Below are 27,247 nucleotides of genomic sequence, written 5' to 3'. Positions count from 1 at the left end.
TAAATATCAGAACCTGCTTCCTGTATTGGACTGCTGTAGTTTTATCCAGGTTTGCCTAAACTGCCAGGTGGGTATATTTTTATAGCTTTATTAGAATTTAGATTGAAAACAATTTTCTTTGAAACACACTTAGAAATGGCAAAAAGAGACTTTACATCTTTACATTGCCATTAAGGTGATCAACATATCATTTACAAAGATGAATAAGATATAAAATACATATGGAACAAACATAAGATATAAAATCCACAACCTCAACCTAGGGCAGTGTTTTTTTATAGAAAAAAAAGTAACATTATTCTAAAGACTTCCCACTATGTAACTTGTATTGTTAGCAATGGCTGAACTATTGCAACAATTTAAGTTTTAGCCTTTAATTACATGACCAACATGCACTAAACCCAGAAATGTAAATATTTGAACAGCTCATGCTAAATCCAATGTTCTGCCACATACAGAGTTAGGTTTCTATCTTTTAATGTAAAAAGCTCTAGCACTTTGACCATCAAGGCCATCACATTTTATTGTGGTAAGACCTCGAGCTTTGTGTGCAGGAGCATTGTTTCGATTTACAGGGCGAACCCCTGTCTAGTTTGGGTGCACAAAGGCTCAGACTCTGGTCCAGTGGTTTCTGAGGTCCCGGCTGACACAGACAAACAGTAGGTGGAGTTGGGGCTCAGGTCTGTGAGAATGATATGCTCCTCATACACAGTTAGTTCCCGAGGTTTAGTGGAGCTACCTTGCATTCTGATCACCAGGTTATAATGGGAAGCAGCATCCACTTGAGACCACTCAACAAAAATGACTTTTGATGTCCTTTGTATGACTCTCAGCACTGGAGCTAAGAGGCCTCCTGTTGGGGAGAAACATGTTGAGAATAACATCCTGGCTTTTTTTCTGCAGTCTATGAGGAATTAATTCTAACTAAAAAAGTACAATCCAATTGACTAAACACATTGAATGGTATATTTTCATACTGATACTGTTTTAGTGGCCCTTGAAAACACTCACCCGTCTCTGGATTTTGTTCAGTGATATCTCTCTTCCTTCGTCTTTCATTTACAACTAAAAGGAACAAGAATAGAATGGTTAATTTGTTTTAATATTAAAGTACACTGTCTTTTATTTTTATGTACCTAGTACAGGTTAATCATGTATGAATTAAGAATGTAACCTGATCTAAATCTATGGCCAGCACCCGCCCCATGCACACTCAGAGACACAACTGCTCCTACCATTTGCAATTATTTCAGCTTCACTTTCTCCGTCTGAGTTCCTGGCAGTTATCACTAGGTTAGTGGAAGTGGTGTTGAGAGGCAATTGGCAGGACAGTTCCGAAGTGTTGCACAACTGGGGCATTGGCGTAAAACTGTTGTCATACACAGTGTATGTGGTGGCAAACACTGAAGCGTTCCATGAAACTGTGCCCCCTTGGTATACCACCCCAGATGGTGGACAAGGAGCTGGGGAAAGATAAAGCAGAGCTTCAAGCTTTGTGCCTTTTCCTATAACATTAAATTTTCACAACTAAATTAATGGGTGCTTTTCAATGAAAGTAAACAGACTGTGCATCTGCATCTGTCTTGTAACAACAGTGACCCAGCATGCATACTTGGACTCTGAAACTGAAGCAGTTGTACGCAAAGTACCAATTTTTATTACAGTACTTCTACTGAGACGTCAGAATTCTGCATTTCACACATAGCTATGTCTGAATTTCAAATATCATTTGGACTTAAAGACAGAGTGGCATCTGCTGATTTGCATAACTGCTGTGTAGGAGTATCGGCCTACATGATGGACTGAAGCAACCATCTAGCTGTTTGATTCATGCCTGTATGTTGTTCTGATGACATTAATAGGTTCGACCGAGAAGGGAAGTGTGCCCTAACCATTTACTTTTAAATGTTTCCCTTTGATTGGAAGAGCACAGCTGGAGCTAAAACCTTCAACCAATATTATGCACTTAGTTATATCTGTGTGTGGCTTGTGAAAAGGTCAGCCATGAGTCAGGTTCGCTGTTTACCTGTTGTTCTGTTGAGAGACTCAGAAGGTTGACTGGTTCCGGCAGCATTTCTGCTGCTCACTGTGGCAACGTATGATGAGCTGCAAGGAAGAGGGATCTCAAAGTATGTCATGTTTGCCCAGTAGGAAGCGATGTTAAACAGAGCCTGGCTGTCTCCCAGCAGACTTCCTCTTAACTCCACCAAGTATTCAGTGTCACTGCAGGAGATCTGTGTCCAGGTGAAGTGCAAAACTTGGATCTCCATCTGCATCGGCAGCAGCTGCACTGCAACGTCATCTGGAGGACAGGGAGCTAATGGAGAGTGAGAGAGAGGTGTATGTAACTTGTTTTCCATTCAAGTGCAAACATTACCAAATTATGAAGTAGCTCACATACTTGCTCCCCTCTGCACTGGCTCACTGAAGGAGCTGTTGCATGTGCCATCGGAGGCCTGGACAGTGAAGTTGTAAATTGTCCCACAATTAAGTCCCTTGATTGTACAGATGTCATTTGTACTGTGACAATAGAGCTTGTCTCCATTCCCATCCTGGGCATAGCCATAGTAGTCTACAGCGTTATCTATAGGTCTCCATGACAGCAACGCTGTCTGATTGTTACAGAACCATGTAACTGAGAGTCCATCAGGAGGACAGAGACCTGGACAGCAGAAAAGAATCTTAATACTGACATTGCTGAATCTGCTATTGTTTACTCACACTGGGTCTCTTGGGTGCATAGTCTGTTGATGCATTGATCTTCCTTATGTCTTTTGTGTATATAAATACAAATACCTGCATTGAATGTTGCATTTTGACTGGCCTTGCTGGAGCAGTTCTCATTGCTAGCAGTTACAAACACTGTATACTGCTGGTTACACTGGAGCATTGAAATGGTGCAGGAACTGGAGGTGCTGTTGCAAGTATACACATGCCCATCTACACTTTGAGCAACAACAGTGTACATGTTAGCAATGGGAGAGGGAGTCCAGGACACTAATGCAGTGTGGTCCGCACAGGAAGCACTAATTGTCAAATCGCTGGGTGGACAGGGCTCTGTGGAAAGGAAGTAAATCAGTATAAGTTGGCTGGAAAAAGTGTTTTGCCATGAATCCATTAAAATAAAAAATAATAAAAATACAATACCTGACACAAAGCAAACGAGTAAAAAACAAACGCACCCATGGTAACACTGTAGGCTGAACTTCTGGCTCCACCTTGGTCTGCAGAATCAACTACAATGATGGTGTACGAGAGGTCACAACGCGCTCCCTGCAGGTAGCAACTAGTGCCTGTGCTATAGCAAAATAGGTATGTGTGATCACTAGCTTCTGCTGTGGCTTTGTACAGTATGTTTCCCACTCCGCCCATCAGTTTCCACACAACAAGGATGGAGGAGTTGTCACACTGAGGGAAGGCTGTGATATTGTAGGGGGAGCAGGAGGCTGTGGGAGGAGACAGACTTCATTAAGTGGCACTGTACCATGAAATGAATGTATGGGATGTTTAATGTCAAATCTGTTACCTGTCTGCAAGCTGATGATGGCACTGGGCCGACTCTCACACTGTATGTTTTTAGCAATAACACTGAAGTTATAAAGTAAACCACATTCCAGGTCTTTCACTTCACATGTAGTGTTACTGGAAGTGGTGCAATTGGCGCTGTAAGTGGTTCCATCTACAGCTGTCACAGTGTAGCTGTCCACTCCAGAAGCAGCATCCCATGATATCCTGGCATAGTTAGTCACAAAGTCAAGGCTGCCTTTGATTCCCTGAGGCTGACATGGAGCTAAGCAGTAAACATGAACAGTGAATTAGTGAGTATATGGATGGATTTAAGGAATTAATGCTTTTTTATGTTTCTATACCTGTCAAGATGCTTTGGGTCTCACTGTGCTGGCTGCTGCAGTCGCCTCTGACAGAGGTGACCTGAGCGGTGATCGTGTTTCCACAGGTCACGTTAGTGATGGAACATGATGTGTTAGTGGTGTTACATAACTTAGTGAATCCTCCATTTATCGAAACCAAAAAGTGGTCAGCTTCTCTGTTGCCATTCCAAGAAATCGTCAGGTCATTGGACAAACAGTTGACCTGGGCGCTCACGTTCTGAGGTGGGCACGGTGCTTTGAATAGGAGACAGTTTATATATTTAGCATCACATTGTAATTGGAAACAAATTGCATGCAGAGCAAAATTTAAGAGTGAATTAGAGTGTGTTCATGAGGCTTTTCTCTCTTACTTGATTTGAACATCAGAGCATCGCTGGGGATACTAGAGCAGTTGTTGCCTACGGCCACCACCTGAACAGTGTATTGGCTGCCACATGTGAGATCGTCAAATCTACAGCTGAGGTCAGAGGTCTGACAGCTAACGTTGCTATGGTAACTGCGGGCCGTTGCTAAGTACTCTACAGCCCCAAAGCCGGCAGACCAGGACACAACAGCAGTGTTGTTGGCACAGCCCGTCACTATTGAGACATCCGTGGGAACACATGGCACTGAAGATAAATGGTAAACAGCGGAGTTAGTTGTTAACATACTGTGAGAAACGTGATAGGTTAAAAACTTGGATACCATTGTTGAATTTGAAGGTCAGCAATGATGAGTGTATTTATAAGTGCAGGAATGATCCAGTTCAGCTCAAAAGTAGTAAATGAATAGTTCACCAAACAGGTTTTCCATTTCCATTCAACTGCAAAATTCAGTCATTTGTCAAACTATTAAATACGATGACATTTTACCGCTTACAAATGCACAGTTGTGAACATAAGTTTGCACACACTCATCACTGACATGAAGGTCATGAAAACATTGGAATTTATCCTTTACAGGTGTAAAGGATAAAAACAACACAAACAACACGCCATTTGGATGAATGTCCCTAACGTGCTTAGGGACAGTTAAAACTTGCTTAGGTGCTTGGTGGCCATCAGCACTGTTCTGGCAGAGCTCCGGTTGGAAGTTTAATCACTTTCTGTGGCGGAAATTAGTGGAGCTCGATTAAGTACGTTTGTTTTCTGACATAGGCTGGCTTTTAACCTCAGTCTAAATATGTTTGATATGGTTGGAGTCAGCACATTGGGAAGGCCATTCCAAAAGCTTAATGCTGTATCCATTTTACAGCCACCTCGATGTGTGTTTATGCTCATTGTCCTGTTGGAACATCAGAAGTTTATCCAACTTTCACCTGTGTAGTTTGAGGTTAAGCTGAAATCTACTGTGCTTAACGGAAAGTAGAGTGTTCCTGGGGTTAAATGTCCAAACTTTACTCCTCCAAAGATACCTCTAGTCATTGTAGACAAACAACTCATTCTTTGTCTAATCTGCCCATATAACTTTCCTCAAGAAGGCTTTTCCTTTTCCACATGGTCAGCTACAAACCTTAATCAAGCATCAAAGTGAGGATTTTGTAGCAGGGGGTCCTGTCTAGGATGGACACTGGTGTTCCAGTAGTAAGCAGTTTATGGCAAACCTGTTCCATGATGGTTCCTGGGTTGTTCCTGATGTCCTCTCAGTTGTGTGAGATGTTTTTGTTTCATTATCTAGACCTTGTAAAGTAGCTCCACTTGCCAATAACGTACTTATGCACACTTGTTTATGGTTTAACTGACAAAAACACATTGAAAAATATAAATTATAAATAGCTTTTTAAAAAACGATACCTGACATAAGACTTGTAGTTTGTGCAGAGGTGGTGTTACACTGCTGGTTAGAAGCTGTCACTGACACAGAGAAGTTGTGTCCACAGGTCAAGCCAGGAATGCTGCATGTATTAGAGTTGGACGTGCACATTTGTGATATGCCAGTGTCAGTCTGCATGTTGGCTGTGTAGTAGTCTGACCCAGCACTGGCCTGCCAGGTTACTTTGACAGTGGCAGACTCACAGTCCTGCGTGGTAGTGAGTCCTGAAGGTGGACATGGCCCTGGAGAGAAGACATATAGAACTCACTTCTGCTGCTATATCTGTGTGATTTTTTAAAAAATCTGATTGCATCAAAAACAAAACAAACTCATATCTGACAAAAAATATCAAAGATGTTTGACTTACATGTCTGTACATATGTTGTTGCAAGGGAGGTCCCAAGACAGTGCTGGCTGGAAGGTGTGACACTAAGGCTGTAATTTTGTCCACAGGCTAAGTCAGAGAACGTGGCAGCAGTGACATTAGTGGTGAGACTGCTTGTTTTGTTTCCTGCGTTTGCTGATACCATGTAAAATGTTGTTCCAATACTGGCATCCCAGCTTAGAGATACAACTTTCATATTGCAGTTCACAGAGACAACCAGATTTAGGGGCTTACAAGGATCTGGAGGAAATGAAGATGGTGGATATGTTATTTGCTATTAAGAGTCTTCAAACACATTTGCTAGTAGTCTGCCAGCTGATGTGGATGAAAAAATACTTTAATGACAAGCTTGTTAGCCCTTATTAACATCAAAAATAATTATGAATAGAATTTATTTTTATTTCATATACCAACCTATATACAGTTTATGCGGAAAATTACGTATGTACCAAACGACCTAGTTTGTAAATGTTTAAACTCATTCTTGTGAGAAATTATTCAAAAATTGTAAACACATATTATAAACCACTGCTGTGTATTTACAAATATTTCTAAACAAACTTTACAAAACATACGCATAGAGATGATAGAGCTGCTGCTGGGCAGGCTGTTACAGCTGTCGTCCTTGGCACTCACTACAACAGTGTACTCCTCTCCACAGTGCAGGTCATTCCAGGTGCAGGAGGTGGTGTTGGTGAAACACTGGTGGGTGTGTGTATCCAGGCCAGTCGCTACTACAACATATGTTTTGGCACCATCGCTGGGCTCCCAGCTGACAGAACCCATGTTAAAGTTACACTGTACGGAGGTTGTCACATTGCGGGGTATACACGGGGCTGTGGAAGGAGGATGCGTATGAAAATAAAGTCAGAACACATGCATGTAGTAAAAAACCTGTATGTGTACTGTAAATTAGAAGATCATACCCATTTTGAATGAGGCAGGACTGCTGGAGATGCTATGACACTTGCTGCCTTGTGCCTGTACAGTGACATTATAATCCTGCCCACATGGTAAAGAAGCTGACAGAAGAGTCTGGGTTGTGTTATATCTGTTCATATATCCAAGGCTCCCTGTGGCCGTAATGAAGTAATTCACAACTCTGCTTGCTTGGTACCAAGAGATCTGGACAGTGTCACTCTGACAGAAAACCTGGGCTGACACATTTAAAGGCTGACAAGGTTCTAAGAGGCGTAAAAGGCAGAAAAAAGATAGAAAAAGATTAAGGTTGCACCACTAAATGAGGCAGACACCATATGAAAACTAAATAGTCTAGAAAACTAACTAGACTTGATGACTAACTAACTAGAGTCTGCATTACCTGTTTCAGTAGACACAGTGTCACTGTTCTGGCTGCAGCTGCCTTGGATATGTGCTGTTACAGTAAAGTTGTACGTCTCACCACAGTCAAGACCAGAGAATTGACAGGTGGAGTTTGTAGAGTTGCACTTCTTTACTTCCCCCACTGACACCTTGATGGCAGTTGCCTCGTACAGGTCGACATTTGACCTCTGCTCCCAGGACAGGACAGCAGTGTGGGAGCCACACAGCAGATCCACAGTTACATTCTCAGGAGGACAAGGAACTGGAGAGAGGAGAGGATTGTGTCCAACTTAAATAAATTGATTGCTTGTTGCTGGCAGTGAGGTTGAGGTTATTTTTAATTTATATTTTATAATTTTTATTAAAATAGCCCCAAAATGTGCAGATTTTTTGCCATTATGTGTAAAACAAATATCTTAGTTTTATATTGTGGTAGATTTTTATCTACTAAAGTTGCTGCCACAGAAAGACATCATACCTGTGCTTATTTGTAAGGTTGGTTTGTAGCTTCTGCTGCAGTTTCCTTCCTGTGCTGTGACGTGGATAGTATATCTCTCTCCACACTGCAGGTTTGTCAAAGTGTATGAGGTGTTTAAGGTGGTGTACTCTGAAGGAGGGAGTGTGGCACCTATCACCTCACTTTTTATCATGTACATGGCCCCAAGCACTGGACTCTGATCCCATGTGAGGTTAATTGTGTTGGTGTCACTGTCGATCTGGCCCGTCAAGTTAGCAGGTGCACACAGAGCTAGGAAGATACGCAGAGGAAGAATTCGTTATGCTAAAAACAATCTTAAGAGAGAAACATCACATCCTTTAACCCTTGAACCCTAAATGATCACCTGTCGTCAGATTCACTGCTGGGCTTGGCTCGCTCAAGCAGCCCCTGTCCAGAGTTTGAACAGTAACAACATAGTTTTGCCCACAGGGGAGGCCAGTGAAATTGCATGAGCTGGAATAGTTTGAGCTGCAAGAATAAGTGTTTCCATCATCTCCAGTGGCTTTTACAATGTACCTGTCTGCCCCTACTACAGGAGACCAAGAGACAGTGCTGACGTCACAAGCTTGAGACACAGTGACGTGACTGGGAGCACAAAGACCTGGATAAAGCAGAGCAACAGAGCTTTAATACCATTTTTATTATCTGAAATTTGAAACATTAAATATGGATATCAAGTACTTACTTACCTGCGTCAAAGCTATAAACTGCACTTGGGTTTCCAGTGCATGTCTTAGAGTATGGTGTGACTGTGATGTCGTAGGTTTTACCACACTGGATGTCATGTACTTGACAGCTGGTAGCATTGGTGTAGCAGAAGGATGTGTTTCCATCCTGGTCCATCATTGTCACATTGTATCCTACAGCAGAGGTGGTTCCCACCCAGGTAACCCGTGCTGAGTAACTGAAACACACCAGACTGGCGCTCACATTCTTGGGGACACACGGGACTGTGGAGCGATGAAGGAAAAACAGGTTGGCACAGTAGTTAAATAAATACATAAAAGGTGTGTAGCTCAAAATTTGTAATTGGGGGAAAGAGGAATAGTTAGCACAGTGAAATCTTGGGTTCTTTTGGTCTGTACCCAACAACCTATTTATCCCTGTTTCCTATATTTATGCAAAGCTATGCTGACTGTGTACTCACTATAGACTTGTTACTCAAAAGATGAATGTGGTATTAATCTGACTCTCATCTGAAGAACAATTTATTTAAGGAAATAAATAGTTTTCCACACTAGAGTAACAGGTAGTTAGAGAATATTTGTGTTAGGTTTGGTTAAATGTGTCCCGACCTCTCTCTCACTGTACCTTGGTCCTGCCTGATTGGGGCACTGTGGCTGCTGACACACATGTCATCAGCGGCAGACACTTGGATGTCGTACGCCTGGTCACAGATCAGGTTACTCAGTGTGCAGCTGGGGCTGGAGCTGGTGCAGGTGAGGATGTGTTCGTTGCTCGTGGCTTTCACATTATATCTCAGTGCATTCACACTGGGAACCCAGGACACCTGAGCAATGCCCGCCCTGCAGCTCACCTGACTGGACACATTAGTGGGAATACACGGCTCTGGAAAGAGAAAGACATGTCACATGGTAATTACTATTTAGTAATCACCTATCTAGTTTAAGATACTTCTTTTTAAGTATTTTACCATAATTCTTCGAATTCAGCAATTTATTGTTTATATCAAAGGTGGTGGTCAGAGTTTTGTTACCTGTTTTTAAAGTGATGGAGTTGCTCGGTTCGCCTACACAGTACTCATCAGCTCCTGAAACAGCGATGGTGTAAACATCCCCACACTGAAGCCCAGGGAGGGTGCAGGACGTTTCATTGGTTGTGCACTCTGACCTGTAACCTCCACTGCTTACAGCGACAAGATTGTAGTATTTTGCACTGTTACTGGCCATCCAGGATACAGGTGTAGGATCAGGAGCACAACTAGGCGAGACTGCGATGTTGGTTGGAGGACACGGCACTAAAGGGAAATAAACAAGATGATATCTGCCAGAAAGCCCCACAGTTGTATCTTTGATCTAAAGAGGCTACATCAACATTTCTTACATGTTTGCACTGGGACCATGGCGCTCGGCAGGCTAAAGCATGTCCCAGTAATGGAGTAAACAGTCACATTGTAGGTGCTTCCACACAACAAGCCACCCGTGGTGCATTGCGTCTCTGTAGAGTTACACTGAAGAGGTGAACCCATTCCCCTGGAGATAATAGTAGTGTAGTTTAATGTAGCGACAGATGTGTTCCAAGTGACTGTCAGCTCGCCTGTAACACAGGACACTGTGGTCCCCACATCCTTAGGACCACATGGCACTAAAAGAAAAAAAAAAATTTTTTTGTTATCATTCTTCCTGACATATACCATGCATCCCTGTTCATTTACTACCTGAATCCATGCTGATAGGAGTCGAGGTGAACAGACAGTTTCCATCACTGTGGGTGACAGTGACGTTGAATCTCTTTCCACAAGGTGGAGAGAGGATATTACAATTGTTGACTGTGTTACTGGTGCAGTTTAGCTGTGCTCCTTCTTGATCCTCTATAATTGCTGTGTAGAGGCCTGTGGGCTGATGGTTCTGCCAGACTATCAGGGCCTCATTGGTGTCACAGTTTCTTAACGCCTGAATGTTGGTTGGAGAACATGGTGCTGGCAGAAGAGGAAACAGATTCAGTGCAGTAACAGTAAATATTACTTTGCCAAATTATTGTTCTTCAAAATACGTGTTTAAATAGAAAATCTGAGATTTTAGTAAATACTAATCTACTGTGTCTTTTTCCTGATCAGAAGTTATTACCTACCTGTTCTAAAGTAGGCCTCTTCACTTGTCCTGTTGCAGATGAAATTAGTGCTGATAACATGGGTGGTGTAATTCTGGCCACATCTCAGTCCTGTAATCAAGCAGTTTGTACTCCCTGAATTACAGGTGTGCATATTTCCATATGCATCCTGAGCAACAGCAATGTAAAATATGGCACCATTGCTTGATGTCCAGTTAACCATTGCAGAATCCTGGCTGCAATCCGTTGATACTGAGACATTGGTGGGCCTACAAGGAGCTGAATAGAGAGGGAGAGTTTAATGTCTAATCTCCGATTAAGTCGGAGTATTGAAGACGTTACATGTTTCACACATTCACACATGTCACTGATTATGATACATTTGTATCACAGAGCTCCCAGTACGTACCAGTCTGAGCCACTTCCCCCAATACCATGTTAGTGGAGCAGTGTTCATTGGAGGCAATGATCCACACACTGAGGGATTCACCACATGGCACACCAGTCACTGTGCAGCTGCTGAAGTTTGAACTGCAGTTGTAGCTGTTTCCAGTGTTCCCCTTTGCTTCTACACTGTAGGATAGAGCTCCAGCAGCAGTGTCCCACATTGTGTTCACCTGTTCAGATGCACAGTCAGCTTCTGTGAGTATGTTTGTTGGTAGACAAGGAGCTACAGGGAAGGAAACAAAACATAACTGTATTTTAGATTGCATTGAATCATATTAACCAATAATATTTAATTGAAAGGTAAATGATACAGCTGATGTTACTTCATTTCCACATTTTCAATTAATGCCATTTAAAGACTCTCATTTGGCAATAAGTCCTAAGGCCATTTGTTTCTGCTGAATAAATAAGTCTTTAAAAGCAGGTCACTAACACAAATTATAAGGCTCAGCAATTTTCCAAAACATCTGGAGTCTGGAGTTTCTAGCAATGTTTTTCAAACAGGGGTGCACAGTGCATTTGTTGGGAAATACTTGCAGCAGTGGATCAGGAGCTATACCTTTTGTGCTATAGCAAATTTGCAGGATAGAGTACAGTATGTGACATTTTTATCATTGTGGAGAAACATGTCAGTCAGTTCAGTGTGGCTCACTGATGTGTTTTTAATAATTCAAAATAAAAAACAGCAAAAGCACTAAATTGTATCAGGTTAGGTCGAATGGTTTAGTGTTGGACTTGCAACAAAAGTACACAGAATATCATCAAAATTAGCCTACTCACAAGTACGAACAGACACAGGCTGGCTGATATCTGTGTTACATTCAGAGCCGACAGCATACACAGAGTAGTTATAGGTCTGACCACAGTCCACATTAGTGAAGTAACATGTGTTATCCAGTGTCACACACTCAGTCATTTCCCCAGCGTTGTCCACAGCCATGGCCACATAGTAGAAGGTGTTGTTGGTGGGCTGCCAGCCAAAGACAATTACATTGCTGGAACAGTCATGATAGGTCTCAGGATTAGCTGGACCACAGGGGACTGGAGATAACAGAGAGACAGAATAATACTTTCACAGTGAATGATACTTGAAATGGAAAGGGGGAAATGGAAATCATCTAAAGTTGGCTGAATGAAAATAATACTAAAATGATAGTAAGGCTATACATTGAGAAAGGAATGAGAGTTTATATTAGTTTATATTATTCACACTATTTACAGCAGATTTAAGAAATAGCAATTTACTTTCCATCGTTTGAACTATATTCTATAACTAACTCTGACTGCATTCCGTACTTCTGGAATAAATAGACTTGTATAACACAGTAGGTGTGTGTCAGATAGTAGGTTTCCTTGAGTGGACTGTGATTGTATATGTGTGTGTTTACTTCACTGATATGATACTTTGGAATCTTTGGATCTTTGGAATGACTCTCTGACTTCAATAGACTGTGAAGAGAGCCCACCGATGCTGGATGACAGCACTTGTTGCTAATGAGTGTGTTACACTAATCAGCATGAGAAAAGAACATAGGACGCAATGGGAAGGACCAGAATAGTTTCCCACAGGATTAATTTATGGCAAAAAGCTTGAACTGTGTCATCAGTGTGTGTGAGTGTGTTTGTGTTTGTTTGTGTGTGTCTGTGTGAGAGAGAGCGAGAGAGACAGAAGTAAAATGAGGAGGTGTGTGCATGTGTGGCACAGACGATTAGAGACCTGAAACAGAAATGACAAACTTTCCACATGACCGGGTGCTTCACTCACTTGTCTCAAACGAGGCCGAGGTGTTGGAATTGCTCTTGCAGTCACCTGAGATGGCTGTGACATTAACCTGATATGTCTCACCACATTTGACATTGGAGATCTGGCAGCTGGTGGAGGCTGACGTACAGTTACGCGACGCACCCGTGCTATCGAAAAATGTAGCGATGTAGAACGAGGCCCCAAACACCGAATCCCATGTTACTGTTACTATCCCGCTGGAGCAGAGGTAATCCACAGAGATGGTTGTCACTGGGTTAATGGCTGAAGAAAAGGTATTGATACATGTTAGTGAAAACTGTAAACTGATTTCCAGAAAAGCTCCAAAACACACCAAAACACAGCCAAATTCCTTATTGTTTATGTCCTACAATTTTATGCTTCCTGAGGGGGCCCAGTTGCTCAGTGGTAGATCATTGGGTTCAAATCCCACCCCCCCAGTTGTGGCCCTGCCCAGCCAACAAGGGATAAAATGGGAGAGTTGTGGCAGGAAGGGAATTTGGTGTAAAAAGTTCCTCTGTGGCAGCCCACTGAAGGTGACAAGTCATTTTATGCATCCTAAGCTTGGAAACAGGAGTTTCACTAATGAACTCAGATGTCCTCTACACCTGTAAAATACACAATGGATATTTAATACTCAACCAATTTCAAATGAGTCTTTTTGGATTTATGTTGTTAGAAACATTTATTGACAACTAGTCCAGGAGTATTTTACTCCCATCACAAATGCAAGAACTGTCACAGTGTAAAACACACCAATTAAATGTTCACACTGCTGGTGAAAATATATAAAAGGGCCCAAGTAACCTCAAACAAGCTTCTACAGATTAGACCTGTGCAATATTCAGGGGGAATTTTGAACCATTTTCCCGTCCGAACTGAATAAGCTCAGACACAGTGATGTCTGCAAAGCATCTTGAAATCAGTAGACGTAGAATCATGAAGGTAGAGATTGTCAAGTAAAATTTTATGGATCATTTCCAATATTAAAATACTCACAAGCTGTAGAGATTGTAACATTGGATGGCTCCCCCGGCAACAGGAAGGCATTGAGTGATGAAACCCCAACGGTGTAGTTGGAGCATGGTGCCAGATTAGTTATATCCATGAATGTGACTGAAGAATTTCTGATGAATGGGACTTTGCCAGTTTGGGGACTGGCACTCACAGACACTTGATAGATCAGGACTTTATTCACTGCGTTCCATGTCACTCGAGCCGTGCTCTTTCCTGTTAACGTAATGTTCACACCAGTTGGGGGCTGCACCACTTCCAAGACAAAATACAGGTGTTAATCTGCTGCAAATACAAATCACTATCCACATTGTCATATAGACATAGCAACGATAGCAATCTAATAAATATTTAAGTAATAATGCCCTTTCATGGTAACCTTTTAAGAGCACTTACATGTCATGATTGTCTTTGTAGAACTTTTTGCACCAAGTCCAGCACTGTTGGAGGAGTAAATGTAACTGTTGTAAACTGAAGCAGGAGTCAGGCCGTTCACTTGTGCACTCTGGTTCGTGAAGGTCTGGTTAAAAACCGGAGGTTTCATCTGAGCAAAAGTTACTTCTTCCACAAGCAAGATGTAGCTGTCTGCACCAAAAACACTTGACCATTCAAACTTTATAGATGTACTGGAAATAGGTTTGGAAAGGGTGATCTGAGATGCAGCCGGCACTGTGGGAATGGAAGATGAGCAATTCAACATTAGTCAGAAAGGGGATTCTTGTGATATATACAAGTGCTTACTTATAAAAATGCCATTTTTTTTACCTGTCAGGGCAGTTTTACTGCATCTGCTCACAACATTGTAAAACTGTAAGACCTTCAGCGTGACTTGATAGACATGTCCAGGTCTTAATCCCTGAACCAGCGCCTGAGTGCTGGGAGCATACTGCACCGCCACTACTGGGGCGGTGCTGGTAGCGTTCTCATCTCTGAAGTCCAGTAAATAAACTGATGCGTCTTGGTAGCTGGTCCATACAACATTTAGGGTTGATGCTGAAGGTGACGTTACTGACAGAATTGTACATTCTAAGATTGGAGACAAAAACAGCTTTTACTTAATGTTAAGAATGGTAGAGAACAATAAAAAGTGCTTTTATCTAGATGATAATATTATCCATGTTAGATTACCGATAGTTTCACAGCGTTCAAGCTTACAGAATTTACCAACTATGTTATTTTCCTCTGGAGTTAAAAAAATGGTAAACATTAAGTGAATATTAGATACCTCACACATTTTTAAAAGAAGTGTAATATTGTGTATTTATAATATAATTAGAAGCTAATAATAATTATAATAATAGTTTTGGTGTCTGTTATCAAAAACACAAAAAATGAGCAGAGATACTTAGCATGTGGTGGAGAATTTTGTTGAAAGTTAAATTTTTTTAATTGATCTGATGCAATAAGTTACATTTAAAAAATAATCGTCTTTTTTTGGAATATAATTGGGTAAGTTTGCATGATAATTATTAAAAACTATTGTCTGGGTGAATGAATGCTTCAAATGTAACAATCAAATGAGTCCATTTCTGGTTTACTTTATAGAGAAAATTCAGCTGAATGCGCTAAAACATCTGTTTACTCTTTCATCAGGCTAGATTCAGAACTACCTACATAGACTGTATCCATTTTGTAAAGTTTTATATCAATTTTAGTTCAGATTTTGTTGTTTTTTCTTGTCTTTGATTTATATATATATATATATAATTGTTATACCACTGCTGTTTTTGTCCTGTTACATAAAGGAAATGTATTCATACACATATATTTTAAATAGTATAGCTAAGGTCATAACACCAAGAACTAACAGTTTAACAAATTAAGATATAAATTAATAAATGATGGCAGTAGCTCTTTTGTGGTGAAAACCTTGTCCAGCAGGTTTGAGCATTTCCAACTTAGGGTTTACTCTTTTTTTGGTTTATTTAAATTGCAGCAAATAACCACAACAAACTGAGTTACTTTAAACATTTACTCAGGTATTTTTGTGCAGTAAATCTCTTCAGTTTGTCTTCTTACAATTGTTGTTTAAGGCAGTTTTTTATTGTTTTTTTGAACACCCTCTTTTCAATTATAAGACAATAGCATATTTACATGTTATTAAATACAAAGTAAGTGAAATATATGGAAATGAAAAGATTTAAGCATTTTTGATATAATCTATATCTGAAAAAGTCCTAATACTTACTGCCTTATAGTGATTGAAAACAAAAGTAAACTCACCTGTACCCAAAACATATTCTATCTAAAAAAAAAAGAATTAAAAAGATCAAATTATTTTATTAGAAACAATTTCAAATGTTTATATGATAAAAATATAAATTATAGTAACTAATCATAAAATATAATTACCTGCATGACAGACATGAGAATGACTGAAGAATAAAACATGTACATATCCATTGTTAATGTAACGGCTTCAGAAAGTTACATCCATACATGGGCTCTGCATTCAGCTGCTTATCTGAAATCTCTACAGGCTGAACACTGTATATCAACTTCATGGGAACCAATCAGAACAGCCTAAACAAGGACAGGTCAATGCCTGTGGGCTCCCTGTCACGATGAGAAGGAAACTAGTATATTACAGGTGGGGGGCGCTTTCAGTCCCCCACCCTTTACCTCCATGTCCCCAGAGCAAACTTATGGTCTTTGTCTGCCCTGAATCAACATAACATCGATGCTGAAAACCCACTATACACACTCTAATTCTATAGATAGCTTAGGCAGCATTGTTATTATTATCCTTGGCCTGAGTGGTCCACAATGAAATATGATCTCCTGTAAGACAAACTCTGTAAATTCCCCTGCACCATCATGGATTGTAACATTTCTTGGAAATACTCTCTCATTAGGCATTTGTGGAATGATAGATTCAGAATTAGAGGGCCGTCATCAAAAATACCTTTACAATAGATCAGTCCTCTACAGACCCTCTAAAAAGGATGATCCACAAGCAATAACATAACAGTGATGGATGATGTCTTTACTGTCTTTTCTTACATTATAAAGTAACAGTGACAGTAAGCTTACCTCACTTTAAACATTAATCCCACTCCCGCTTACACCCCAGTTAGTTAAGATTTTTGAATAAATGCGATAGTTTGTTGTGTGTTGTAACATGTAACAAAGACAACAGACACACACCTCTGGCTTCTCTCTGAGCTCTATAAGCTGCTGGTGTCCTAATTCAGTGCAATATGCACCATTGTATGCGTGAATCATTATACTGAAATGTATCTACCTGAGCATGAGGTAGCTTGTGCCGTCCACATGCAGGAACTAAATATGCTTCCTTGCTTCCATGTTTTGTGAATTCAGTCCAGTCAGTGATTTTTCTATCCATCTCTGGGATTTTTAAGAAATAGCATCAACCAGAATAAAACCTAATTAATAAAAGGCACCTTATGTGCAGCTATTGCCAGAGTCTAGTCAGGAAAATGCTTAAATCTTCTAGTCAGATTTATAAACATTAATAATAGCTACTAAATATACTTTCTGCTTAGCTCATCTTACAGCCCATCTTCACAGATGGGAGTTTGCTGGAGGTTTACAACCTGTTTGCAGTTCTTAAGATTCCTGCTGAGTGGTTTGTTGGTTTGTCTTTCGTTTGCACATATTCCACAGCAAAATTAAATCGTCTGCTGCAATATGGTATTAACAGTACTTTATATTTATTTTAGTGATCGAATGACACCGACGATGAGTTTATGTGCTATAAATAGTAATAGTTATCCCGATGAATCCCTTTGTATTTGACTGTGAAAAAGATGACAGTACTCAGGGCTGGAATGCTAAAACAACGTGATTTATTGTTGTCGTCTGTGAACTGAGAGAAAACAAATCCAATGAACACAGAAGTAACATTGAATGAATCTCCACCAATCTGATCACACACGTCATCCACAGGACTTGAGAGACTCCTGGCTAATGAGATGGATACACTTTTATCTGGGACTCACTTCTAGGTACAACCAGGAGGCACGTCAGTGGCCATATGGAGGTTCTCTACTTAGAGAAATCCTATAATGTTCTTTAAAATTTATTTTGTTGTAAAATTAATATTACCTTGACACTTTTTGGTTTCAGTTTCAGTTTTTGCTGTTACATTCTCATATTGAAGGGCAGCTGTAGTGAATAAACGTGATAACCGAAAGAGAATCAAATAACATTGAATGAAACATTTTCATTTTGGCATTTAAAGCCCGCCCCCCCACAAATATTTAATTAGCAGAATCTGTTAATTGTAAACTCCAGTAACAACAAAACTGAGATGTTCCTTAACAATAGTGATATTTTATCGGGGTATATTGGATTTTCACAGTTGCCGTTGGTATAAACACTATCCACTGTTGGTGATGGTGGGTGGTGTTCACTGTAGGGCAAGAAAGATGAGAGAAAGACAAAATCAACCTTGGCCAATTAGCCAAAACATTAAACCCACATTGAGGTATTATTGTTGTGGAGGACCGGGGGCCGTATATGCATTTTGGCTACCAGTCTGCAGGTATGCAGCCCCAAACACAGCAAGCCACGAAGCACTGTGCGCTCACCTGTGGACCGTGTCCAGCATCACACTTTTCCATTGTTGGCCCTTTTTGTCCACAACACTAAAACTACCACACAAACACAATTCTTTCACAGATGTCTGACTGCTCACTCACAGCTGGTGTCTAATCAAGTGCCTTGTACAATCTACAGTAGCTTTAAAGAAAATGGGTATTTATTGTGTAGCTGTTGGCTTCAGTAAATACAGTTTAGGGGTCATCTTCTGCTAATTGTGTTAGTTTGTTCACATATATCGTCCTGCTTTCACCATCCACTAGAAAGTTAGTCCAGTCTGTTGAAGTCAGTGACATTACATGGTCAAATCACATCATTTGTGTAATGGTAAAGACATGATAAAGGTAAGGTTATGGTTCATTTTTACAGAACATGACTTTAAATGCCAAATAGCAGATGGAAAAATGTCAAATCAGGTAAAGTAAAAAAAAAAAAAAAAACACACACAAACAAAGTCAAAGTCAAAGCCATTGTTCATAACCGGCAAAATCTGTTGAGTTGATGATGATGATGCGGAGGCTTTCCTTGGACTGATATTTTGATGCTCCAGTTATAATTGGTAGATTTTCCAACGTTAGGATGCTGACAAGCTATTGAGAGTTATAACTATGTAGAACATAAACTCAAGATATATGGGTACGAACAATCATTGACTCTGCATTGCTTTACCCTACTGTACCTTTTAGATATTCCTCTGCCCTCTTGACAAGCTGCACACATGTAATGTTACAGTTTATAACAGGTTGGGAATAGGGGAACAGACTTCAGCAAACAACCAGCATCATAATTCCCACTATTTAGCAAGCGACATTTGTCAATGAGTCTAAACAACAGTCAACTAAGTGACAATTTCCACGCCACAAGAAAACAGATCAACATACCATTCACATAACTTGGTGATGTCAGTAAAACAAACTCTAAACCAGTGTAGAACAGGCGTTTCATAAATGCAAATGTACAAATACAAACATTTTAATTTGGTCTGAAATCGAATCGAATATAGTCGAATATTAAAACACGTACCACATTTAATCCGCACTTCATCTTCGACGAGAGATCACTAAAGAGAGAAAGATATGGAAAATTTGTGTTTACATGCCTAACATAAAGCTACAGCCAACATCAAACTAAATTAGCTCAGCATAAAGACCATTCATAAACACAGCGAAACAACTAGACTGGCTCTGTCTAAAAGTAACCAAATCTGCCAGTGTAACAATGATGTCATATAATATTACAATCTCCCAACCACACAGAGATGCCATGATTTTGGAAATTCACTGCACTGGGCCAATAATTAGTCAGGTACACAATTACTAATGAAATTATATCATTTTTAAACTTATGTTTTGGAATAGATGAAACAAACTGAACATAAAGTATTAATTTGTTTGCTTTAATTGTAGCTGAACTTTGGTCCTCATTTCTAATCTTTATGATAAAGTTTTTTAAGGCCAGAACATCAAATTTACCATAAACACAACAATTATATTTACCAGAATGTTATACTTTTATTTTATTTATTGTGAAACATAATGTCAGGTTTACAGTTTAGAGGATACTTACATATACCACTGCTGACACTTCCTCCAGGGCAGGGAACTAAGCAATCACAAAAATGAACATAAATCATAAGAAGAAATTGTAAAGTGTTATAGTAAAACATGTCAGAGTGTCCTTTACATCATGTCCCACCTGAGTATGTCCTGGGCTGACAGAAACTGACTTTTATCCCATTCTGTTGAATTGGCGCCACCACCACTGTAAAGACCTCTCCACATGCACCCTCCTGGAAATCACAGTATTTTCTACTGTCATCTGTAGTACATGTGTAGTTGGCGACTGTCCCATTAATCTCTACTGTGTGGTTGTTGATCTGAGGGGCCAGAGAGTGCCAGATCACCCTGAGAGAGTTGTTGGCTCTGCGATACAGCTTAATGCCGACTGGACAGCAGGGACCTACAAGAAAGTCAGGAAGGCTTCAATAGACAAAAATATGCTTGTGTTGGGTTTAAACTATTGAATATCTTATGTATATCTTTGTTTTATTACTCCTATTGTCCAAATATGCATCACATCTCTCACCTCACTCCCGAAAAGTGAGACATCGTATTTATTGCATGTTAATTTTTAATTGTTTTATTTTAAATAATTCATTATTTTTAAATGTGAGTGAAGACTACTTATATTTTTAAATAATTATATTAATAATTTATTAATTGACTCATCAGAGTCAATTCTCCTTTTTTTTATTGCAAACATTTTTCAAATCTACACACATATATATATATATATATATATATATATATATATATATATATATATATATATATATATATATATATATATATATATTTTTTTTATATATATATTTGTATACCCACTGGATGAGAATCCAAAATATTTGCACTCTGACTTGTGTCCTGTGCTGCTGATTGCTTCCAATTTGATGCTATAGTTAGTGCTGCAGGTGATGCATCCCATCAGGCAGTGGGTGTCCAGAGTGTGGCATTTGGCATATCCATGAGAAGATGACAAAGAAGTAATATAGGAGCGAGCTCCGTTGCCAGGTGACCAGGTCACATTGGTCAAAGCTTGGGTGACCTGGGTCACTTTCACAAAACTGGGACAGCAAGGACCTTGGGAAGAGGATTACAGGATTACACATTGCATGTGTGTTTAATGAGACTTCTTCACAACTACAGTCAAAATGAGATAAAATCACAATACCTTACCTGACTTGAAATTTATTCCTAGTGACAACCAATCCCACTGTCATACCTGTTTCTAAAACCTTTTCATATCCAGGTAGACTTCGCCCTGCAGCTGTGGTGGCCACTGTCATGACTTCGTAGGTTGACCCACAGGGCAGCTGTGTGAGCTCACAGGAATTGTTTCTTGTCTGACATGTGTGTGTGTCATAGCGTCCGATGGCAGTGATTGTATAATTTGTGTTGGGTATATTGGGGTTGGTGATGAAGACACTGTATGTGGAACTGTTGGTCTGCGTTATATTCAGGATCTCTGGTGTGCATGGAGCTGCAGCGAGAAAGGAAATTGTCATTAAAAATATCTAAATGCAGACTGAGAAATATATTTCAAACACATAAACTATTCCTCTAAAGCAGCACATTTTGATTTACCTGTTCCACATTTTAGATTGATCAGTCCATGTCAAAGAATTAGCTGCATCTTGTGTGTGTGTCAATGTGTATTTTATGAGGATGGCACTATTCATCTAACTTGTCAATACCTGTCTCACGTGTGTTGGATGGGCAGCTGCGGTTGCATCCTCGTAACTCACTGCAAGGTGTGACCATTACAGAATAAGCTGTGTTGCACCTCAGATCTGACAGCGCACACACCGGGGATGTGTCGTTACAGTGGATAACATTATTAGTCTGTGCTGCTGTTGTCTCATACACCTCAGCCCCTTTGACCGGTGACCACATGACCTCCAACGTGTCTGTAGAAATCAGCTGAATGGTAACGTCCTGTGGACAACAAGGAACTGGGGCAATGGGGTGAGATGAGAAATGGAAAACACAGGTGAGATTTTATACTAGATACTAGCTTGACTTTCACGTTGCAGGGAAATGCAGCCACTCACACTATGTGGCTGCAAATAAAAAGTAAGCGACATGCTTTTGAAAACTGTTCGTTGTAAAGAAAGAAAGTGGATGCAATTAGTTAGAAGTTAATAGACCAAAATTAAACACCACTATTGTGCTTCTTTGACCTCGCAAAAACATGTACTGGGGGTTGTCCTACTTGTAGTGTAGTTGCGAACGTTTGCATAAGGGCTGGAGCCAGCCTGGTTGTAGGGGAAGACGGTAACAAGGTAGGTGTAGCCACATGCGCAGAAAAAGGAGCAGGTGGTCTCAGTGGTGTTACATGACCTTTCAGTCCCATCGTCCCTCTTTATAAAAGCCATGTAGTAGTCCACCAGTTGTACATTATCCCACCTTAGTGAGCAGTTGCCTGGATTGGGCTCCTCCACCCAGATGTTGTCTGGAAGACATGGGTCTGACAGAGAAAGAGAGTGGGAGTTTTGTAAATAACAGAATGAACATCACTTGTCAAAGTAAAACTTTTTCAAAACTTTCAAACATTTTCCAAAATATGCTGTGGTTGTAGCTAAATAACTAGTTGTTTTGCCAAGATTTAGGTGAAAAGACTAATGACTGTGCACAAAAGATGAAGCTAGAGCAAGAAGAATCATTTGCTTAGCTTTACCTAAAGATTAAAAATAACTAGTCAATGTGTCTTGGTCAGACTATACATAAACTAATCTGTTTATCACAACACCACATGTCTGTTTATGTGAAGGACTATTTTTTCACTCGGGGCAGTTTCTTTGGTTTAAGTGCAAACGAACAACCATTTAACATTTTTGTTGATGAACTTCATTGGCATTTGGATGGGTCAGACTAACCGTTTCCTTTTTTCAGTCTTCGTGTTAAACTAAGTTTAGCAGCTGCTGGCTGTAGCTTAATAAATACACTACAGACACGAGTGGCATCCATCTTCTCATCTAACTCTCAGCAAAACAACAAAACATTGATCAATTCTTTTAAATGTATAGTTTTTTGTCTGATAAACCAAACGTATTCAGGTGCACTGTATATAGCTGTGTATATTGTTTGTGATGTACCCACATGTAATATAATGCGCTGGTTGTGAGGGGCTGCTCGGACCAGCGGCGTTATAGGCTGTGACAGAAACAGAGCGGTTCTGGCCGCACTCTACAGGTATGATGTAACAGTAATTATTATCTGTGGTGGTACAGTTTCGACCATTAGAGGTCCAGGCAATGTAGTTATTAGCTCCCGGCACTGCCACCCAGTACACAGTGATGCCAAGTGACCGACCCTGACTCACTTGGACATCAATCACATCTGGGCTTGGAGGACCTGAAAATAAAACCCAAAACAAAAATACCTGTTACTAAATTTTGTTTACCTTCACTCATCATCATAATTGTCATCAGGCTTACGTGTAATCTGGCAGACATTGACGTGGTCTCCAGTGCGTCCCTGAGAGTCCCAGGCTGTGCCCTGGATGCAGTAGGTAACCCCTGCTGCAAGGTTATTAAAGGTCAATGTGATGTCAGTGGTGTTGACTTTTACGCGGGTGCTGGAGCCCTCTTGTATGATGCAAAGAGTGTAGAGGACAGCATTGTCCACTGGCAACCAGGTCACACGGATGGAGTCATTTGCAGGGGAGGTGGTGTTCAACTGTGGTGCAACCACCACTACAGAGAAGGACAAACAAACAGTAATGAAGAGTCATAAAAAACAAATAAATAAGTAAATGAACAATCACATTTTTACCTTCCGCTCTCACCCTACCATTTATTTTTTTTGTAAAAGGTGCGAAATGGAAACAATTATCCTGTGATTATGTTACATTCATTTATCCTTCAGGAGGGACACAACCTAGTTCTCATGGCTTCTCTTTTCATATCATAAGAATAGTAAAATGCAGAAGGATGGATACAGTTTCCACCCTCTTCTGTTGGCTGCAAAGAGTAAAGTGACAATGGGCAGTGATATAACATGCTGTAATAGCCAGTGGAATGAGGTCACAAACTATTGTCCCACAGAAACAAAAGTAAGGCTATGTTTCACTTTACATACACTGACAACCACTGATAATGTCTTTCTCTTAATGGAAGTGAATGGAGCTAAAGTCCATAGTCTTTGTTCTGTAAAAGAACATGTGCAAATTTGTAGTTTGAAATTAGGCTTAAGCAGTCAGAGACTAATAAAGAAAGTGAATAGTTAAAAAATGCAACTCTTTTTAGTCTCTCTTTAAATTTCCCCTTAGTTCATACTGTTGTTAGTAAAAAAAGGCTTAAAAAAGTTTGCTTGTCCACATTTAGTGTGTTGTGTCAAGATCAGTCCTCTAACTTTAACATCCATATTGTTAGTAGTGCGTGTAAGACCTACAGAATTGTTTGTTGAAACAGGAGAGGCAGGCATCTGCTATAATTGCACCAGGCACCAAAGTGGCGGATGCCGTCATTTGCATGGCCCACAAGTGGCCCTAGTTTTACAGTACGTTTTGTCCTAAACAGGCAAAATGGAAATGGATTTGAATTGCGCAATTATCATGCTTTGATTGGGGTCAGCACAAACAAATGGGGGTCAGGTCACGGTGACATGGTGTTCGAACTTGGTCATTTTTCCTTGTTTGTACAAACGTTCTACATAGTTGGATTTAACATGTGAGCAGCTTCCTTCTACTGTCATTATTTTTGCTTAGGCTTGACCAGGTATGTTGGTTTTTAAGACCTTATGCCTGTACCTGTCTTTGCGATGACAATCTCTGAGGGCTGGCTTCTCCCTCCCGAGTTGACGGACATGACGCTGAGCTTATAGTCTGTGAAAGGTTGGAGCTGCAGAATGGTGCCTGGGGAGCTGCTCACTGGGGTCTCAGAAAAGAAATCATCTGTCTCTGCTCTCAGGATGTAGCTGGTTGCTCCAGAAACCTCAGAGAAGACCACAGTCATGCTGTCACTTATTTTGGAGTAGGCCTCTACAACAATAGGGATGTCAGGAGCTGTAAAACAAATGATAGAAGGAAGAAAATAAATATCTGTTAGGTAACATTGGAATGTAAGCCATTATCTATATAAGCACAAAAGTATTTATACATTTTCTGGGTGTCATCTGCTTATTATATGCTTCTTTTCCACTACATTTAAGAAAGTAATGTACATTATTGGATGTAATGTAGAACATTTATTAGTATTTTATTATTATTATTATTGCATATCATTTTATCTGAATTTTATTATTATTGTATTTCATTTTATTTGCCATTTGTCATAATATTTGTTTTCTCATTTTCTATGTGTGAATTTCAATGACCAAAAGGAGCCAGTTTCCTCCTTATTTACTGCACCTGTTGTCTCCTCAGTCTTTGCACTGCTGAGCACATTGAGAGCATTGTCGATGGCTTCTAACTGCACTGTGTACACTGTGTTTGGCGACAGGGAGTTGACTGATCCGATCACAGTGTTGCCACCAAACTGAGCAAAGACAGGTCGTTTTGAGGAGTACTTGGGTGTTGCTGTGATCTTGTAGGAGCTGGCACCAGTGAGGCCGCTCCACTGCACTGTCAAACTCTTAGATGTGACTGTAAACACTGACAGTGCGATGTCTAAGGAAGATAGAGAAGAAAAAAACGAACATATTGGGACGCATTAAACATTAAACACTTTTTAACAGATTTCTTCAGTGGATATTATTTGATCATCATTAGGTGACAAAGGAAATGTAAAAGAAGAAAATTTACCATTTTGCGCAGCACAAATCTGAAAACGACAAAATATGGCAGGTTAATGGGTGAAAAGAAGAACTAACCTGATGGAAAATGACAGGAAATACAGTGTTCTCAAGACAAGGACATCATTCCAAGAGTACCAAGCTATGGGTATTTCATATTATGTCCTGAGGCAAATTATGCTCTGTATCATATTCTGGGAGCACGAGAAGCCGCAGGCTGCACATTACCTTCACTCAACACAGATTTCAGGACTGGTCAGTGCAGGTATTTCTTTCAGGCTGGAATGAATTTGTCTATTGAGCTAAGGTTGGCCATGCCACACGCACTTGTTGAAAGCACTGACACTCAAAAGACCCTGTGTTCATGTGTTTCAAAAGTCTGGTTATACACAATTCTTTATCTGGATATATACAACTACTGTGCAATGATGTTGTTAGAATTATTTATTTAGTAATTTATTTAAACTAAATATCTTTGAGAATATCAATATGCATAGTGAGAAAACCTCTTACCTCTGTGATAGTTAGTAAAAACAAAAGTTTCAGCATCTTTAAATGTGTTGTTCCCATGCCTTCAGCGTTTCTCTGCTGTGCCACTGCCTGGAGGCGAGATGTGGGATGCTGTTTCTGGAAATGACTTCAGGGAAGCGGCTCAAGCTTAAATTTGACTCTTTTTTCTGTCTCTCTTCTTCGTTCCTCTCTCTCTCAAAAAAAATGACAGATCTTTTATTGTTTCAGCAAATAGGAAAGAGTCCAATCCCTGTGGCCCCTCCCCTCCTTTGGGTGGCCTATCAGAGAGGGGGGGGAAGCTCTCCTCTGATAGATGAGGATGCAAGGAAAAAACATGTTTAGTTAAAAACTTTTAATTTTCGTGGCCATGTCCTGAAAATGTAGAAACTTGTGAAAATAGTTTGTACATTGAAGAATTTTGTGACCACCAAATAAATATCCCTAACATCCAAGTAAAGAGATGATGCAGCCTCACACCTTCTTAAACAGATAACTTGATACAAGCGATGACCTATTTTTGAGGCTGGTGTATCTGGAAGGAAGTGTAAGGCCTGTGTAGGGTTTCATCCAAACAATGTTTGACTTCTCCTGGTTTCTACATCTATTATATCTTGTAATAGATGAAACCTCTTATTGAGCAAATAGTTATTATGTTCTCAATTTATCAACGCCTGAAGAAACATAAGTCTAAGTTATTGTGTTTTGGGTGGGCTTGAATACTTGATGATAATGTTACAGCTCCAGTAGGAACCAATTCAAATCAATCTGATAAAAACAAGCTGGTTTATGTGTATACAGAAAACATGTTTGGTTTATGTGGATTGCTGAAGGTTGATATAGTATGATACAGTAAACTTTTGTCATACTGTAGAATAAAGTACTGTAACGTTCATATATGTAAATATGATAATAAATAACCAGCATGATCTACTTAAAAAAATCTTTTTACATCAAAATATTATGTAGTTCAAGCCAGAGTAG

General features: G+C 40.0%; 2 protein-coding genes across 2 annotated transcripts; both read right to left on the bottom strand.

The window, feature by feature from the left end:
* Positions 1-46: 46 nt before the first annotated feature.
* Positions 47-16,360, bottom strand: LOC137098897 (fibronectin-like). The gene is made up of 31 exons (XM_067475600.1): positions 16,254-16,360; positions 16,125-16,146; positions 14,667-14,927; positions 14,298-14,570; positions 13,887-14,156; positions 12,891-13,151; positions 11,906-12,166; positions 11,088-11,348; positions 10,700-10,957; positions 10,287-10,547; positions 9,953-10,213; positions 9,606-9,866; positions 9,200-9,457; positions 8,578-8,838; positions 8,232-8,489; positions 7,868-8,137; positions 7,388-7,651; positions 6,993-7,250; positions 6,642-6,902; positions 6,049-6,306; positions 5,663-5,923; positions 4,241-4,498; positions 3,870-4,124; positions 3,527-3,790; positions 3,183-3,446; positions 2,797-3,057; positions 2,402-2,662; positions 2,027-2,317; positions 1,236-1,463; positions 1,012-1,065; positions 47-853 (listed from the first exon to the last, which is right to left on the bottom strand). Exons 1-31 carry the CDS (start codon positions 16,302-16,304, stop codon positions 570-572), a joined length of 7,470 nt encoding a protein of 2,489 aa, XP_067331701.1. The 5' UTR covers positions 16,305-16,360; the 3' UTR covers positions 47-569.
* Positions 16,361-17,688: 1,328 nt separating this feature from the next.
* Positions 17,689-26,466, bottom strand: fndc7a (fibronectin type III domain containing 7a). Its single transcript, XM_067474068.1, has 14 exons — positions 26,270-26,466; positions 25,767-25,785; positions 25,374-25,631; positions 24,774-25,028; positions 23,461-23,718; positions 23,123-23,377; positions 22,236-22,490; positions 21,718-21,975; positions 21,246-21,503; positions 20,849-21,103; positions 20,160-20,423; positions 20,031-20,066; positions 19,488-19,524; positions 17,689-18,276 (listed from the first exon to the last, which is right to left on the bottom strand). The coding sequence occupies exons 1-13, from the start codon at positions 26,324-26,326 to the stop codon at positions 19,505-19,507; spliced, it is 2,448 nt and encodes an 815-aa protein (XP_067330169.1). The 5' UTR covers positions 26,327-26,466; the 3' UTR covers positions 17,689-18,276; positions 19,488-19,504.
* Positions 26,467-27,247: the final 781 nt, after the last annotated feature.

Source organism: Channa argus, chromosome 14, assembly GCF_033026475.1.
Source record: "Channa argus isolate prfri chromosome 14, Channa argus male v1.0, whole genome shotgun sequence".
Classification (NCBI taxonomy): Eukaryota; Metazoa; Chordata; class Actinopteri; order Anabantiformes; family Channidae; genus Channa; species Channa argus.
Note: the sequence above shows the minus strand (reverse complement) of the source record. Positions and strands in the feature narration are given on the sequence as shown.